At 46.7% G+C, this 17,038-nt stretch overlaps 1 protein-coding gene across 4 annotated transcripts in view; it reads right to left on the bottom strand.

Annotated features, from left to right (window-relative positions):
• DOCK8 (dedicator of cytokinesis 8) overlaps window positions 1-17,038 on the bottom strand; it is a 201,974-nt gene that overhangs the window by 11,386 nt on the left and 173,550 nt on the right. For all 4 annotated transcript variants that reach the window (XM_059411918.1, XM_059411919.1, XM_059411921.1 and 1 more), the window contains 8 exons: window positions 16,913-17,013; window positions 15,736-15,928; window positions 10,631-10,774; window positions 9,273-9,404; window positions 8,667-8,801; window positions 7,166-7,255; window positions 3,799-4,035; window positions 1,309-1,452 (listed from right to left, as the gene is read on the bottom strand). In XM_059411918.1, the coding sequence (XP_059267901.1) occupies window positions 1,309-1,452; window positions 3,799-4,035; window positions 7,166-7,255; window positions 8,667-8,801; window positions 9,273-9,404; window positions 10,631-10,774; window positions 15,736-15,928; window positions 16,913-17,013 (1,176 nt within the window). The remainder of the gene's footprint in view (window positions 1-1,308; window positions 1,453-3,798; window positions 4,036-7,165; window positions 7,256-8,666; window positions 8,802-9,272; window positions 9,405-10,630; window positions 10,775-15,735; window positions 15,929-16,912; window positions 17,014-17,038) is intronic.

The following is a 17,038-nucleotide window of genomic DNA, read 5'->3' as shown; positions in this document are numbered from 1 at the left end:
CTCAGGGCTCGATCCCAGGACCCGGAGATCATGACCTGAGATGAAGGCAGATGCTTAACCCACTGAGCCATCCAGGTGTCCCCAGATGTATTTTCTTAATTAAATGCTATACTAATAATAGGTTCTTATTTGTAGGTAAAGGCAATACTACTACATCCTAGGGTATGTGCTTTGAGTGGCTTTTCTAAAACTGAGGTCTGTCTGATTCATCCTTTCACATTCACTTGTTAAGTGGCCCCACTGGTGGGCACCGTTTTGTGTAATTGCTGGCTTCCGTCAGAGATACACACAGTACATGGTTATGGGCTCATAAAGTCTTCCATTTTCATTAAAGGATTGGGACGGAAAGCAAAAACTTCCTAATATTTCCTGATCTGGGAAATTTAATAGTCATTTCCCCTCTGTGCTATTTCTGCTCCCTTGATATTATCTGGACCCAATTTCTGTAGGGAAGTCCAGCTGTGCTGAGTGAAGAAAAGGTCATGACACTCACTGGATTTTGGAGTGGAGGTGTAGATAAGAGCAGATCTGGATCTGTAGTTAAGGAGGCCCACTGGACAGAAACTGTGGGGCCAGCCCTCCCTGTATCTGAGACTGGTTTAGTTTGGGGGTAAGGATTCTAAGGGGTTTGAGAACGCCCAGCTGGGTCCGAAGCCTAGTCCCTGGTCACTCCTGGTTGGTAAGGCTGGATTTGTCTGGTGACTGACCCAGGGGCTGCATGTTCTAGACCCTTACCCTCTCCCTTACCAGATGATCTCACACTCTGCAACAACTCTGCCTACACTGGGCATGACCAAGCCTTCTGCAACAGGACCCCAGATCTGGAGCACGCTGCCAGGACTGGCCTCACAGTGAAGACCTCTCTGTGGAAATGGTACTCCTTACCCACTGTCCACTCATGTCTGGGATGGCTTTTCTTTCTTTCTTCCCTTAATATTTTATATATTTATGTAGGGAAAGTGAGCGAGAGAGAGTGCACAAGTGAAGTAAGGGCAGAGGGAGAGAGAGAAGCAGACTTCCTGCTGAGTAAGGAGCCCAATGCAGGGCTCGATCCCAGCACCCTGAGATCAGGACCTGATCCCAAGGCAGACACTTAACTAACTCACCCAGGTGTCCCTGCCTTGTTGCTACCATGGCAAGAGGTGTCGTCTTCTACACCTCACAGGTGTTGGGTCTAAGTGTAGGGATACTGTTTACGAGTGGATGGAGCCGTCTTCCTCATCAACCTCAAGGAAGGAGGGTATAGACAGGTAATGAAAACCCAAGGAACAAGGCCCAGGGGAGGTGCCGGCAGCTGGTCCGGCTCACCTGATTGACAGTAGCTCCGACGGAACCCTGCAGCACCATCTGAAGCATCTTGGCGTCGGGGGGCTCTTGGTTAATGGCAACTGCTAACTGCAGCGTCTTCTTCTTCATATCTTCAATGGCAACTTCAATGGGGGTCAAAACAAACTGAACACAAGACAGAAGCGTGGGGAAGTCATTATCTGGTCTTGGAAGCCATGGACAAACCTGGAGCCATGACGGATGTCGATTTGAAGATGCAGGTAAGGGGACTTCCAGAGTATTTAAAATACTCTGGATAGGTTAAGAGGAAGGAAAAACCTAACATTTCATGAACACTTATGTGTTCGGGGAACACTGCAGACATTTCTCCCATATTCTCTCTGTTTCTCTGTATTCTCTCCATCTTACAGCCCAAGAGGGATTTGTAAGGTTCAGAAAGTGCCACAAAGTGACATAGGGTAGTAACTAGAGAGCTCAGAATTTGATCATAATGATGTCTACATTCAAAATCTGAGTTCTTTCTACTCTGTTCAGTTTTCTCTCCAATTGCTGAACAAGTTACTTGAACTTGACTTATAATTAATTGGAAGGTATCAGAAGCACAACACTCAAGGTTTTTGTCTCCGCCGTAACGCACGACTTCGGCATCATGTGTACCTTCTCTAACTCACCCTGAAGGTGAATTCCTGGTTATCAGAATTCTGTTAAGAGTCAATCTGCTGGTTGCCAAGTTCTGCGGGTTGGGGTAGGTCCTTCTTGAATGTTGTAGGTGGAGTTATGCCCCTCCCGCCGATTTCCTATGCTCAACTGCTAATTCCCAGTACCTCAGAATGTGACCTTACTTGAGATAGGGACTTTATAGAGGTAATCAAATCAAAGAGAAGTCCTTTGAATGGACTCTATAGGATAGAAGTCCCTATAAAAAGAGGAAATTTGGACACAGAGACACACGTGGAGGGAGGCCCAGAACATACCCATCCCCCACAACCCTCGGAAGGAACCGACCCTACCAACATCTTTCTTTGGTCCCTGACCTTCAGAACTGGGAGACCATACATTTTTTGCCTTTCAGCCATGTGGCCCATGGTCCTTTGTCACAACAGTCCTAGTGACCTAACACACTGAGGTTCTCAGGGAAGGGCAACATGGCCAAGAAAAGCTGTGGGGCTTCTTGCTGGGACCACGAGCTTACTTCTGTGCTATGCCTCCCTAGTGTTTAAAAGTCCACAACAAAAAGAAATGTAATAGATGCCTTCTAAACCAACCCCCTCTTAACCGAGTCACTCATTCAGCATTTCTCTCACGGCCATGAGGCTCGCTCTCTGATGCGGTTGCAGAACACCCTCGCCGGCGGGCGGTGAGCTCAGTCACCTCTGCTCCCGCCCCGCCAGGCCTCCGTTCACCACGGCCCAGCTCTGCGCCTTCACCAACCTGATGATGCCTGTTATGCTTGTTATTTTCATGACCTCATCTCATTAAATAGCGCACCAACGGATGAGCCGTGGGTGTGGAACAAAACAGAACTGTTTCTACGAACACCAAGCGGAATGCCGGGGCAGGACAGCACGAAAGCGAGTCGCTGTCAAGATTCCTGCCGTGTTAGGTGTGCGCGAGACGGCCGTAAAAGGCTGGGGCGAGAAGCCATCGGCATCCAGAAGGACCTGCGCTCACATTATCCAGCTCCTCGACTGCTTTATAGAAACGAAAGCTGGAAACTATGGTCAGTGTGTTAAGGATGGGGCTTATACGGGAAGACAAAGCCCAACTGTGACCCGCCAACGCCAAATCGCAGGGGAGGCGGAGGCCCTCTGTAAACTGGACAAAAATAAAGTCCGCAGATGCATTTTAAAGTAAAATGAAACATTTGTGCTCTGTCTAGATTTGAGACACTTTGTGGATCAGCCCTTTTCCAACGGACGCTTCCGATGGACCACAGAAGAGAAAGGGGTCCTTGCTGTCCGTGCGGCGGTGAGGAAGCGGGGTGAGTGTCAGTGCCTTGGGCAGTGTCACAGGAAGAACCTGGGACTCGAAGTCCGTGGGGGCCCTCCTTCCAGCTCATCGCCCCTCCTGGGGACACCCGCGTGCTGCTCCTGGTCTCTGACCACTAGTAACACAACTCGTCTGAACCACCTCTAAGCTTCCAAATATATAAAAATTCAATATAAAATACTTAAAAGTTAAATAGCAATTTCATATAAATGTATCATAAAAATATACACGTTCAATACTGTAATTCTGTCATTCTACTGAGGTTCAAGATAGAACCTCAAAGTATAAAATATTTAAATGTTAAGTAATGCTATGAAACGCGTAACTGCCTAACTGGGATTTCCTGGTGCCGTGACAGTCGGAAAATCACCACCACGAGCATATTTCCAGGGTGTCCCCTTCTTTGGTTTTCTCTCTGCGGAGAGGGAGTGCGGGGGGAGGGGTGCGTGTTGTCCCGGGAGGGAGACCCAGGCATTCCGAGGTGACCTTGGTCCCGAGCCCGCTGGCGCCGGGGGCCATTACCTCTTCCTTCTGGATGACGCTGATCCTCGTCTTGACGTAGGGGAAGGCGTGCCCGGTGGTCAGCACGGTGTTCCGCCGGTACTGCTCGTGCAGCTCCCCCCGGGGCCGGCCCTCCAAGGTGAAGGGGGTGGTGTACATGAACCTCCGCAGATTGAAATTCTTCTCGAAGTACGTTACCCTGTCTTTCATCTCGTACTCATCAAAGTAGGGCTCCACAAACGTGATCTGGATGTAGGCCTGAGGGGAAGAGGTGGGGGAAGGAGGAGATGATGGACTCGTCTGCAAGCCGCCCCCCGGGAGGCAGCGGGGAGGCAGGCTGGGGCACGGCACCCCTGCTCCGCCCCTGTGCGCGCCCCAAAGCCACAGAAGCTGAGCGCGTGGGGCCAGACGTCAGCCTTCCCTGCTCTGCACCCCCAGGGAGACCGAGGGCTGTGGGTGAGGACAGGGCAGCGTGCCCATGGCACATCAGGTCTCCAAGCTGCCCCTCCAAGCTGACCTCATGAGTCCAACTGAAACTTGCTACAAAAGTTCTCCAACTGCTATTCAGAACGGACGAGCTTTCCTGTTTTGGAGCCACTGTGACCGCTACCCACTGAAGAGGACAGCCAGACTGAAGGTGAGTGACATCCTGAGCACAGGCAGGGACAGGGGCACTTGACTTTCCGCACACCGATGATGGGAATGCAAAGCAGACAGCCCCTTCTAAGGTAGGCTAGCCATTTCTTACACAGGTAGGTGACCTTGGCCATCTGATCCCCAAATCCTGCTCTGATGTGTGCATCCAAGAGAAATGAAAATTCACCTTCACACAAAAACCTGCACATGATGTCTACAGCTTTAGAATTCGTAACAGACAAAAACTAGAATCGAGCCAAACGTCCCTCCAGCGGGGAACGGGTAAACAGAGGGTGTTTCGGCCCCACGGCAGAGGATGACTCCGCAGGACAAAGGAACAGACGACTACCACAGGGAGCGATCTCAGATGCTCTCTGTGCAGTGAAGATTCAAAGGGCTGTAGGCCTGTGCCTATTGTTCAAGGGTTCCATTTATGTGACCTTCTGGAAAAGGCAAAACTACAGAAACAGGGGTGCCTGGGTGGCTCAGTCACTGGGTATCTCCCTTCAGCTCTGGTCATGATCCCAGGGTCCTGGGACTGGGCCCCGCATCGGGCTTCTCCCTCTCCCACTCCCCCTGCTTGTGTTCCCTCTCTCCCTGTGTCTCTCTCTGTCAAATAATAAATAAAATCTTTAAAAAAAAAAAAAACTACAGAAACAGATGGCACGTCAGTGACAGTCAGGGGCTCAGAGCAGAAGGAAGAGGCATGGGGACGTATTTGGGGGTGATGAAACTCTTCCTGATGGCGGTGACACGTGTTTGTCCAAACTCATAGAACCCAACTGCAGAAAGGTGAATTTCACTGCACGTACCTCATTTAGAAATGTGCCCACATGTGTGCTCACTCACACACACACACACTGACAAAGGGCCCTTATTAAGAAAGAAGGCATCTTAAAAAAAAAAAAAGAATGACTGTGACCATGTGACCACAGTCTCGGTAATACCCACCCAGTGGAAAGGGTGGGGAACATCACTGACCTCAGCCTGTATATCACTATTTAGTGTGATGAAATCTGGCTGTCGTTCTGGGCTCAGCTTCTCATTTAAAACTCTCAGCACCTGCCCTGGACATTTTAGAAGACAAGTGCACCGCGTGTCAGAGATGTCCGTGATGACACTGTCACCTCTCTGTGGCGTGTGCTGTGCGTGCCTGTCTTCCCAGGACCTCCGATCCCTCTGTCGAAGGCTGGCTCAGCTCTTAGCACATTGACCACCTCGGGCCTGGACTAGGGAAGGTGTCTGGAGTGAGCAAGTCTTCTGGAATCTGGAGAAAAACAAACTCCTGCCTTTGGTCCATTCCTCCCTACTTGCATCATCTCCTTAATATCCTGGAGGTCAGATCTGAGGGGACAGTCTGGACTCTTCACTGGCCAGGCCTGCCAGACGGCCAACGCTCCTCTGACCCCCAGCGTTCCGTAAAAACCTGGAACTCATCTTACTCCCAGCAGCTGAGACAGCCTCACACACACATCTGTCTATGAGGAGGGCTGAGCAGGGGGACAGTCCCCCGTGATACGCTAAGGAATAGGAGTGTCTCTGTTATTTTCCTGAGGTGACCCAAGCTTGGTGGGTCCCAGGATGCTCGCTGGTCACCCCAAAGACCAATCATGTGATGAGAGGGTTGGGAGTCGGGGCTGACTTTGACCTCAACTGGGTTGGGGGGGCCTGGAGACTTGAGTTTTAAATATGGCTCAGGAATTCATCAGTCATGCCTGGACATTAAAACTGGACACCAGGACTGGGTGGGGCTTCCTGACAGGTGAATGGATAGGCCTGCCAGGCAAGGGGGGTGTTGGGGGACATGCCCGGATTCCACAAGGAGGGGGCATGGAATTACGCAGGGGCCTTCCCAGACCTTGCTCTCAGTGCACCCTCTATCATAAAACTGTCATTGTCATAAGGCACTTTCCTGAGGTATGTGAGTCACTCTAGTGAATCTCCTAACTTGAGGGCTGCTGCGGGAATGGCCAAATTAGTAACCATTTGGTCAGATGTGGGGATGGCCTCAGGCTGGTGTCAGAAGACAGGGCAGGGCTAGGAGGGTCTGAGCCACGCTGCAGGCTCAGGGTGGGGAGTGTCCAATCTGGATGGGGCACACCCAGCTGGGGACAGGACCGAATACGCCCTCCTGTGACAAGGGAGGGCGCTGAGGTCCAAGCCCTTCCATCATTCCCCCAACGTCACCCGGGGGGGGGGGGTGCTGCACGTGGTTGTTAGAAATTCCTACAGCCTAAAGCAGGGTGCCAGTAAGGGCTGGCAGTGAGAAATTTGCATCTTTCCAATATGTGAAGTTGAGTGTAAACTTTGCATAGAAAGGCAATAAAAAGCAGTGATCAAGAGGATGGGTTTGAGGAGGATAAGACCCTGAGCTTGGGTCCTGGCTTTGGCACTTGCACGGTCCCAGAAAGCTGCTTGACAATTCTGCACCTTACTTTTCTCATCTGTGAAGTAGGAATAACCACACCTACTTCAAAGGGCTCTTGGAGGATGAAATGAAATGATGTACACAAAGGGCATGGTGCAGTGCCAAGGCATACAGTTGGTGTTTAATAAATGGTAGCTCTAATGGCTCTTGCCTCGGAATATTGTTTCTTTTAGATCTAACCATATACTAGTTGAGTCCTCGATAAAAAATTCAGCTACATTTAAGTGACCTTGAGAGCCCAGACAGAGGAGGACATTTTATGTTTTCGGGGGTAGACCAAGGGAATTAGAGCCTAAGGGTGACTTTTTGCAAACTTCCCAATACCTTGTTAGGATCCAACTTGGTTTTGTCCACAGGAGCAGAGTCTTTAATCACTTCCACAAATTCCTCCCCGAAGCACTGGCCATAAAATCCCTAGGCAAGGAGAACCAACGGATTACAAAGGTTATTTTATTAAAATGCAACTCTTTGGGTCTCAGAAGTGGTGTAAGTTTGGAACAAGCATAAGGAAGAATTTGCACATTGATTATTGGAAGTCTTTCTGAGCTAAGGAGGCAAGCTGGCATATCCGGAGACAAAAATAAAAATATAAGGAAGTGCAGAATTGCAGACGGATGGATGCTTCCCTAAAATAAGTGTTACTTGACCTCTAATTCAACCAATGTCTTCATCTTTCTGGAAGCAGCTACAGGGGAATGGCACTATTTACATTTTGCCTTTTGTACCCTAGGAACTTGGAGGTCACTAGGCTTCCCAGAATGTGATGAACCACACTTTACAAGAAGACAAAACATACACTTCTAGTCCTGCATTGGAGAAATATATTAGGGAACAAGTGGCCCAGGGTCAGTTGCTGGTTTTCCTTCTCATGAGCTGTGTGACTTTGGACAAGTTACTCAACCTCTCTGGGCCATGGCTTCTTTGAGTCCAGTAAGAATTGAAGTCTCTTATTTTCCAGGGATGAACAGCATAAGGAGCAATTTGGCAACTAAAGTGTTCTAAGTTGTACAGCTATGAAAAAGCACAAATTCGAAGCAACAGCAAGCAGGCATAAGGAGTGAATCTTGAGTTAAGTGTCAGCACTCTGGGGAAACCCAGATACTCAGCCTGAGGAGGTTTTGCTTGGAGGGCACCCCTTGACTTTCCTCCCGAGTTCTTAGGGCTTGGCCCTTTCCATGTCTGCTTTTCTCACTTTTTTCTAGGCTGTTTTCCTGTTTTTCCATCATTTGCTCTAGGAACATGCTGTCTTTTTCTGTGACAATATGGATCAAATGTAGACAGACATCTGGAGTTGGGGCTGCTAGCCTAGGAGAGGGGACACTGACTCTGATAATCCGCACAGAAGGGCTCCTTGGGCCAGCTCAGCAGGAAGAGCTCACCATGTTGCAGTTCATGGCGTGGCTACTGTGAGCATCTCTGTGTCAGAAGTGGGATGTGCTCTCCAATGAGACCAAAAGGATGGCCATAGCACTTTCTAGGGATAACTCAGTAGTTTGGCCAGATTCAAAGTCAAGGTAATACTACTCTTAAGGCTGAGAAACTATTACTAAAATTTCAAGAGTGATAGGAAAGCACCTGACATTGACTGACTTTTGGAAGTCTTGAAAATAAAGATCCACCCTATACATTTATAAACTTTGACAAGCATAAACAGAAAACTCTTGAACTCCTGCTTTACCTTGTGATCTCACCTAATACCTTCATAGTATAAATGCAATGTGGACAAATTTTTATATAGACCAATGACAAATGCATGACTTTTTTTTGGCAAAGACCCATTCTAACTTGTTTCTGTGAAGTACGTGGTGTTGAGCACTTTCCTTACCTCTAGGCGGTGAGAGATCTCAGGAAGCTTGGTAATTGCGGGCTCTTTGTAAACAAATTCCTGCTCATCCAAATCCCCAAATTTGGATCCATAAAAACCAACTCGGAAGTAGGTCCCAAACATTCTCTTGTGACCCTAGTGAGGGAAATAAGAAAATCTCTCTTTAGTTAGCTCACTCATGAGGATCTACCAGCTTGCAAAGGGCAGGATTCTTTTATTATTGTGTTACAAAGCAATTATTCCCATGGCTAATATCAACCAAAATCAAGTCTTTAAAAAAATGTGTGTTTATGGAAGAAACTTTGGAAATAATTAAAAAAAAAAAAAAGAAATACCATGAAAGATTTCCAAGACTTTTTTGAGATGAACTTTAAAAATTCTCACATTTCCTGGTTGTAGTCATTCAAGGTGCCTTCTTTCAGTCTGAACTGTCTGAACTCTGGTACTCTGCCTATTCCCAGCCCCTGTCTATCGGATAGGTGAGAACTATGGCAACGCTGTGCTCAAGGCAAATCTCTCGCTAGAGAGGAAGCAGGGCTAAGGGTCTCTGGGACAGGGTCACTGCTGCCAGTTAACAGGACCTGCTGGCAAGGTGCCCCCAGTTACCTTGCTAATGATGCAGTCAAAAGCCTTCTGTAGCTTGTCGTGGGTGGAGGTCAGCTTCCGGAAGTCTCTGTGTGCTTCCAGGATGGGAATGACCAGCTTGTAGACCTCATTAACCGTCTCATATAAACCTCCCTTGGAAAGAGAAGAAAATCAACAAGAATTTAACGCAGTGGAAAGTTAAGAAGAGCATCCAGTGTTCATTACGTGCTGGAGAATGGATTAGTCATGGGCACCACAATATTTTACAGAGCAGGAGTGGTGTCTGGGCTTCTCTGAGATGGCCGGAGCATGCAAATGGAATTAGACACACGCTAAATGGTCCTAAAAATGTGATGATGTTAAGTGGGCTAACGGGTTTCCAAGTAATAGCAACAGATAGATTGGCAGCAGGGACCAGTAACTATTGAGGAAGACAGCCTCAGCCTCATTAAATATCATCAGGGTCACCCTAGGCAAGATGTTCAATGCATGGCCCAAAAGGAGTTGGTCAGATTCTAACTAGTTCAATTTCTTGAATTTTAGGAAAAATGGAAGTATGCTGCCCTTTCTCTGAATCCTGAAAGGGAAAGCAGAAAAAAGAAAAGATAGTTAAAGTGAAAAAAATTCATAGAGATTGTAGGGTAGGGAACTTGGAAATGAAAGGTAGAAAAGAAAGAAAACCATAAGGATGAACAAAAAATTGGATCAGCTAAATATAGCAAAGTATTTGATATTTACTTGGCTTAAAACTGGGGAAAGGATTGGGCTTATTAATATGAAAATGGGCAAGAGACTTTCTCCACTGCCCTGAATCTCCCTGACTTAATCTACCTATTTTTTTCTCTTAGCAGGAGTGTGTAGACCCAGACTAGGCTAGTGAGGGGCATCTCAGCGGTTGGCCCTCCCACTGTTCTCTGAGCTGTGGCTGGGTTGCACCAATCCTGATGGCCACCCAGTTGTCAGAAATGCAGATGGTCCATCCGTTCCCTCCCTCCCCTCCCAATGGCTCTGCCCCAATATTTTTCTCCACCAGAGGGAAAATGAGGGAGTGAGAACATGTCTCATCATATGTAGTATAACCCTGGGCAAGCCATTTCACCTCTCTGTGGCCTAATTTCCACCCTATTAAATGGGAATAATACAGTGTTTGTTGCTGCCCAGCCAAAGAGCCTGCCATGAAACCAGAATATTGCAGTGATGAAAGGCTTTCTCAGCTCCCTCCAGAACTGATGCAATTTGCATACATCAAAGTCATCTGGGGCCACCCCCTGCCCAGTACAGCCCAGCAGGAGCTGCTCCTGGCTCGGGGTGAAGACTGGCATTCACAGTGCTAGGAGTTCAGCCCAAGTGGAGGCCCCGGGACCCTTGTGAACACTGACCGTGCTGAAGAGCTCCGCTGCATGCTCCAGGAGGCCCACCAGGCCGCTCTCGGTGAAGTACCGGCCCGAGCACACGCCGTCCTCATCAGGTGACAAGGTGTCGTCAGAGACTGCGGACTCCTCCAGCACGTTGGAAGAAATGTTCTGAAAGAGATCCCAGTATAAGCCCAGGGAACAGGGGAACCAGACTAACAAAGGGTACCAGAGGAACCCAAGGTGGGGCACTGAGCCAGCCTACGTTCAAAGATCCTCATAGAGCCTGTGGTTATAGAATGTCTCTAATTCCAACCACCAGACATCCTGGCTGCCATTTATTTTTGAACGGATACACTGAGCAACTGGTCTTCAAAACTTAGAATTTTCTTTTTGACCTTGAGGACATACATAAAGGACGAAGTAACAACAGTTGAGCTACAGTCATGAAACGACCCCAGCGGGGGTCCTGGTTTTTAAGAGGTGAAGACCAACTATCAGCTAACGAGACTCCTTGTTTCATCAGCCCAGTGAACTCTGGAGGCGTGTCGCTCCTAACTTGACTTTCAGGTGAACAGCCATATGATATGATAATAGCCAGTGAGAATGTCCTCTTGGGGGCCATGCTGATAGCAATACAACAATTACTGTTGTTGTCTCTCATTTTGTTCTTTCTTTCAAGCGTTTCCTTTACACAAACCATAGAGTTTATAGTCTCTAGCAGAGAGTGCAATAACCAGGGCCTGGGCTAGGGTGAACCTAGTGAGAAACTGAGGGCACAATCTTTAGAGAGGCTTTCAATCTCAGGGTCCATCCATCTCAGTAAGTGATGACTCTGAACTTGCCCGACCCTAGGAGTGAGCGCTTCCTTATATTCTGCCCCTTAGGCACCTCTTGCCTCACCCCAGCTCTGGCCCTTGCAGTGACTTTCATACTCTTGATATGTTAAGAGTCTGTTTTCTTCAACCCGTCTTACAGCTGTGGCAGAAATGCACAGAGAGCATAAAAGCAATGGCACATCTTCCCAGCTTAGAGATTGCAAACGGGTAGCACACAGGCCACTCCTTCCTATTCCTACACTCTTAACAGGCATAACTAATCAATTATAGCACCATTTCCCTTCAAGTTTGGATATACAGTAGATCCCTGAACAACACAGGTTTGAATCACACAGGTCCACTTATACACATTTTCAAAAATATACTGGACTCTGAAAGTAAGGATATGCTATATGTTAATTAATTGAATTTAAATAAAATCAAATTTAAAAATATACTGGGAAGATTTTTTGAGATTTGCAACGATTTGAAAAAACTCATAAATCATGTAGTTCAGAAATACTGAAGATATTAAGGAAAAGTTTTTTTCCTTACATAACTTCATTTTCCTTAAATAAAAGTTATTGTAAGAATATATTATATATCTAGAACACAAAATACAATAAAATAACTTTATGTTACCTCTGTTCAACAGTAGGCTATTAGTAGTTAAGTTTCAGGGGGAAATCAAAGTTATCTGTGGATTTTTGACTATGTAGGGAGGGTATGTCCCTGTTTTCAAAGGTTAATTGTGTTCTCAAAAGTTTTCTCAGCATCGCACTGCAGTCAGCCACTATCAACTGACCAGAGTTGGCTTGTGAAGTAAAATCACCTGCCCCCACGCCTGGCTAGCAAGATCCAGGGAATCACGCTTAGCAAGATCCAGGGAATCAACCTTAGTAATCAAGGAAAAGCTATCACAGTCCTCTATCTTCACATCCAAGACTCTAATGTAGTTCTAGGACTATTGGAGGCTCTCAGAAAGTCTTGGGGTCAGTCTTTTTTCCAAACCTGGCCTTTCTATTATAATGTTTCCAAATTGAAAATAATAGAAAGTCCAAGGGATTCAGCTGAAAGAATCTAATAACTCAAGAAATGAGTACTAGGAGAATTGTATGCAGTTTTCCACCGGTAGAGGAACAGATCTGAAGCAATGTAGGTTTATTAGCTGTAACCAGAGGGAAAGGATTCTGGCAGACTTTCCTGGCCTCAGAATCAGGGAGGAAAATGTCAGCAGTACCTGAGAATGTATCCGTATCTACATTTGCGGGATCAACACTGCAGCCCAGGGCATCGAATTTCGACGATCTCACTGCCTTGGAATTCAGTGGCCTCGAAGTTATTTTCCTTGTACAGATTTATTTATCTCCAGTTTCTAATTCTTTTCCAAAAATTCAATTTTACTGGAGCAGAACGGGGTTGAAAACTGAAGCGCAAAGCACTTAAGAAACCAACTCCGAACATCTGCTGCTAACGCTGCCCAGACGTCCACCGTCCCCTTGCGGAATCCGGCCTCCGGGGGACCCTCGGCGAGCCCAGGTGTGGACCTCTCCTCCGGCCCAGCCAATCAGAGCGAACCATTTCTCCGGTCACTGTGATTGGCTCGGGGAGGAGCACATGACCCTGCCAGAGCCAATAAGAGGCACTGAAACCTCCCCAGCAACTGCCAGAAACGAGCCATCCCTGCATTCTCCTGGTCTCCAACCTGGGGAGGGATCCACCTGCACACATCTCAGGGGGCACAGGACGCCAGTGCGGGACAAGGTCGGCGTCAGGGAAAGCGGAGACAGGAAGTGGCGATAACACTGAGATCTGAGGATGTGGTCTGGGCCCCCCTTCCAGTGTGGCAGGGGCGGCTCCAGGCTCGCCTCCCTCCTGCAAGTGGTTAATTCCGTTTCCCCGCTAGGGCAGTCGAGGGTTGGGATTCTGTCACCTGCGAGCCTCCATTTCCCAAAAGGTCTGGCATGGCTCATCTGAGAGAAAAGGCTCGCCTCAGAGGCAGCAGCATAATTTGGCTTCTCTTATGTAGCCGAGAACACCGACCTCGCCATGTTCTGTGCATCACGGTGACCTAACACTTCTCAGCTACTTCTGCCTCCCCCTCCACCTTCCTGGTCCTCCTGAGCTTCCCACGACCCCAGGTTAGGTCAGATTATAAACACTCACGGCATCTGGTACCTCTTTCTTAACAGCATTTATCATCATTGTAATCGAATAAGGAATAGGGTACTTAGAGGATGTCGCTCTCCCTGGCTAGAGGGTAAAGGTCACGAGGACAAAATACGTGCTCAATAAATATAGTCCAGAAGAATAAATCGATGGAGACAGATATATGAAAAATAGAGCTAAAGGCTCTCCTGTAGGGACAATGTGGAGTTTTTCTATTGGTTTTAGAATAACTATCCTAGGGGAGGGTGGCTCAGTGGTATAAGCCACTGCCTTCAGTTCAGATCATGATCCCAGGGTCCTGGGATCAAGTTCCGCATTGGGCTCTCTGCTCAGCAGGGAGCCTGCTTCCCTTTCTCTCTGCCGGCCTCTCTGCCTACTTGTGATCTGCCTGTCAAATAGATAAAATCTTAAAAAAAAAAAAAAAAGAATAACTATCTTATCTCACCTTGGGATGGCTTATAAGCAAATCAAATGAATTCTACACAGAATGAGAATTCTCAAGCTTACAAACATGAGAATCAGCAAGGAAATGCCAACACTCAAGTGATAAATAGCAAATAGAATATAGTAGCTGTGAGAAAGGCATAAAAGAGTGATATGAAATACTTCAGTTAATGAAGCATGGAAACAGAAGGATATAATTCAACATTAAGTAAAAAAAAAAAAAAATAAAGATTTTTCTGGGAACTGAAAGAGGAGCACTTAAAATATTAATCATTGGTAGTATCAAAGGGCCAAAATAAATGTGATGAAAGAAGCAGATACATCTAAAATGACTTTTGTAACTTTCTTCACTTTTACGTGAATGAAAATCAGATGTGATCTTTTTGTGCTTTTTGGGTAAGAATTTCACTTGTAGCCTTTGAAACTCATACTTTCGAATTAAGAAGAGAAGTGATTTGCTGAGGATGAAATGTTAGAATAAATATTATTGTTACTGAAAGCCATAAGAAAGGGCTTATTATTAATAATAAGCAGCAAACAGGTGCACAGGTGAACAGAGTTCTATCCACCGGCCCCCCAGCCTCAATCCCCGGGGCACCAGTTCCAGTAATTTCTTCCCAAAGCCTGGGGAAGCTACTCTGAACTGTCTTCTCCCTCTGGTTCACATAGCCATCACAAAACTGCGTTGACGAACAAGACTGAAAAAGAGCTTCTGATAAAATCAATCATACAGATTCAAACAAGGATAATACAAGCACTTACACATGAGTCTGGCTTGAAAAGGGCTCTATTTCTGGACTGGACTGTGCCTGGTTTCAAGGAGAGTCATTGCTACAGATTCTGTCTCTCTCACAAAAGGACTCATAAAACTTTTATTTTCTCTAAAGACCATATTAAACTACTCAGCAAAAGCTGTCCAAATGGCCATGGAGCATCCTAGCCAGAGTCCATTTTCAGACCTGGTAGACCACTTTCCTTTGCTAACTGTGGGCAATATTCAACTTATCCTAAGAAAGTGCTGGTTCAGACCCCTTTGGCCCTTCCCAGGTCATTGTGGTTCTTCCTTGCTTTGGGATGATGAAGTGTGGGACGCTACAGAGTTGGGGCATATGATCAAAGGAATGGGTCATCCGGGAAATCATTTCTCTAGTGTCTGGAAAATGCTTTCCCAGGTGTCAGTGCCCTGTGCCAACTCCCAGTCTTTGGGAAGGAGATTAAGTGACCTTAGAAAAACTGCTTTCTCAGTTGTGTTAGTCGTAAAGTAGGAGTCATAGTACCTTGCCTATCTGCCTGAAGACAGAAGGTCAAATGAAATCATAGACCTCAGTGTTTGGGAATGTCTAGAGTGCCTATCAACTCTACATTTATTGTAAATAATTTAAAAAAAAAAAACCCAAGATAGTAAAGCAATTAGAAGAGGCAAATATAATACACTGAAGGAGATTTCTTTCAACCTTGACAGTATTGACATTTGAGGCCAGATAATTCTTGGTGGTGGCTGCCGATATGCATTGTAGAGTATTCGGCAGGATCTCTGGATTATACGTGTCAGGGGTCAGCGCCCCACTCCCCCAGCCCACCCTGAGCTGTAACAACCCAGAAATGTCTCTGGAGGTCATCTAATGCCTTCTGGGGTGGGAGGCAAGCCTGCCCCTCTGTTGAGAATCACCGCCCTCCAGGAAAAGCGGTGTCCGCCCCCACCTGAAAGCTGACACTGCCCACGGGCAGGTAGCTGTGGTCCTCCAGCATGCTCAGGTACTCGGCCACCAAGGCAGCCGCGTGCACCAGGCACATGGCGGCCTCCGTGTAGCATTTCTTCTTGGTGTGTTTCTCCGCCATGTTCTGGAGCCAGGTCAGCCGCAGATCAGGGGACGTCTGGTAACTCTTGGCAATTCTGAGGACAGATTAAGAATGTTTCAAGGACAGCTGGCTCATGACACTGTTTTTCTGCTGTGGGTGGCCACTTTCTTCCCCGCCAAGAATCCCTCCCCCGACCTGCCCTTTCCCCACCTGTTCAGAAAATGAGAGAAAAAGCAAACATGTGTCAGTCATTTTCCATCCACAGGTAGGGTTTCCTGGACCTCGAGAAATAGCATTTACTTCCAGTTTCATGGGGAAGAAAAAGGCCCAATCAAATGAGGTCTGTCTTAATGGATCTCTAGCAATTTTCTTCGTTTTCCTTCCTTTCTCTCAGAATAATAATAACAAGACAGAAGTACGACCCGTCTATGACAGCACATCAGAATCAATTTTTTTCTCTAAGTAGTTTCTCCTGAACGAGGAGCATAAAGACAAAGTTTCAAACTATCAAGTAAAATATGAATTCTACTTAAATGGTACATGTATATTTGAATATAACTGGGAAAAAAAGGAAATAATTCATATGATAATAGATAGTTCTTTTCTCTCATTCTATGATAAGTAGAGGATAGTATTATAAAAGGTACCTCAGTTGAAATTAGGGGGATATTTCTAAAATTATAATTTTTAAAGATTTTATTTATTTATTTGAGAGAGAGAGAGAGAATGAGAGAGAGTGACCATGAGAAGGGGGATGGTCAGAGGGAGAAGCAGACTTCCTGCCAAGCAGGGAGCCCCAATGCAGGACTCGATCCTGGGACTCCAGGATCATGACCTGAGCCAAAGGCAGTTGCTTAACCAACTGAGCCACCCAGGCACCCCAGGGGGATATTTCTAAAAGGGATTACATGAATCAACCCACTGTGAATGATTACTTTCTACTAACTTCTCTTTATGCTTTTGGATGTCATCGAAATCACTGTACTCACATGACCTATAATAATCACACTAACAAGACCTCCAAGTGACAAACCCTAGGCCCTCAGCTGACGGCCTTGATTTGGTCAGAAAAGTGTACCTGTACATGAGATCCATCAGCATCTCGGGATCTTCCTGGAACTCCCTCATTTTCACGGTGTCGTATAAGATGCTGTTCAAATTGCACAGAAGTTCCTCCACCTGCAAAAAAAAAAAGTGAGCGGCT

This window comes from Mustela nigripes, chromosome 9 (assembly GCF_022355385.1).
Source record: "Mustela nigripes isolate SB6536 chromosome 9, MUSNIG.SB6536, whole genome shotgun sequence".
In the NCBI taxonomy this organism is placed as follows: domain Eukaryota; kingdom Metazoa; phylum Chordata; class Mammalia; order Carnivora; family Mustelidae; genus Mustela; species Mustela nigripes.
This window is presented reverse-complemented; position numbering and strand designations above follow the sequence as displayed.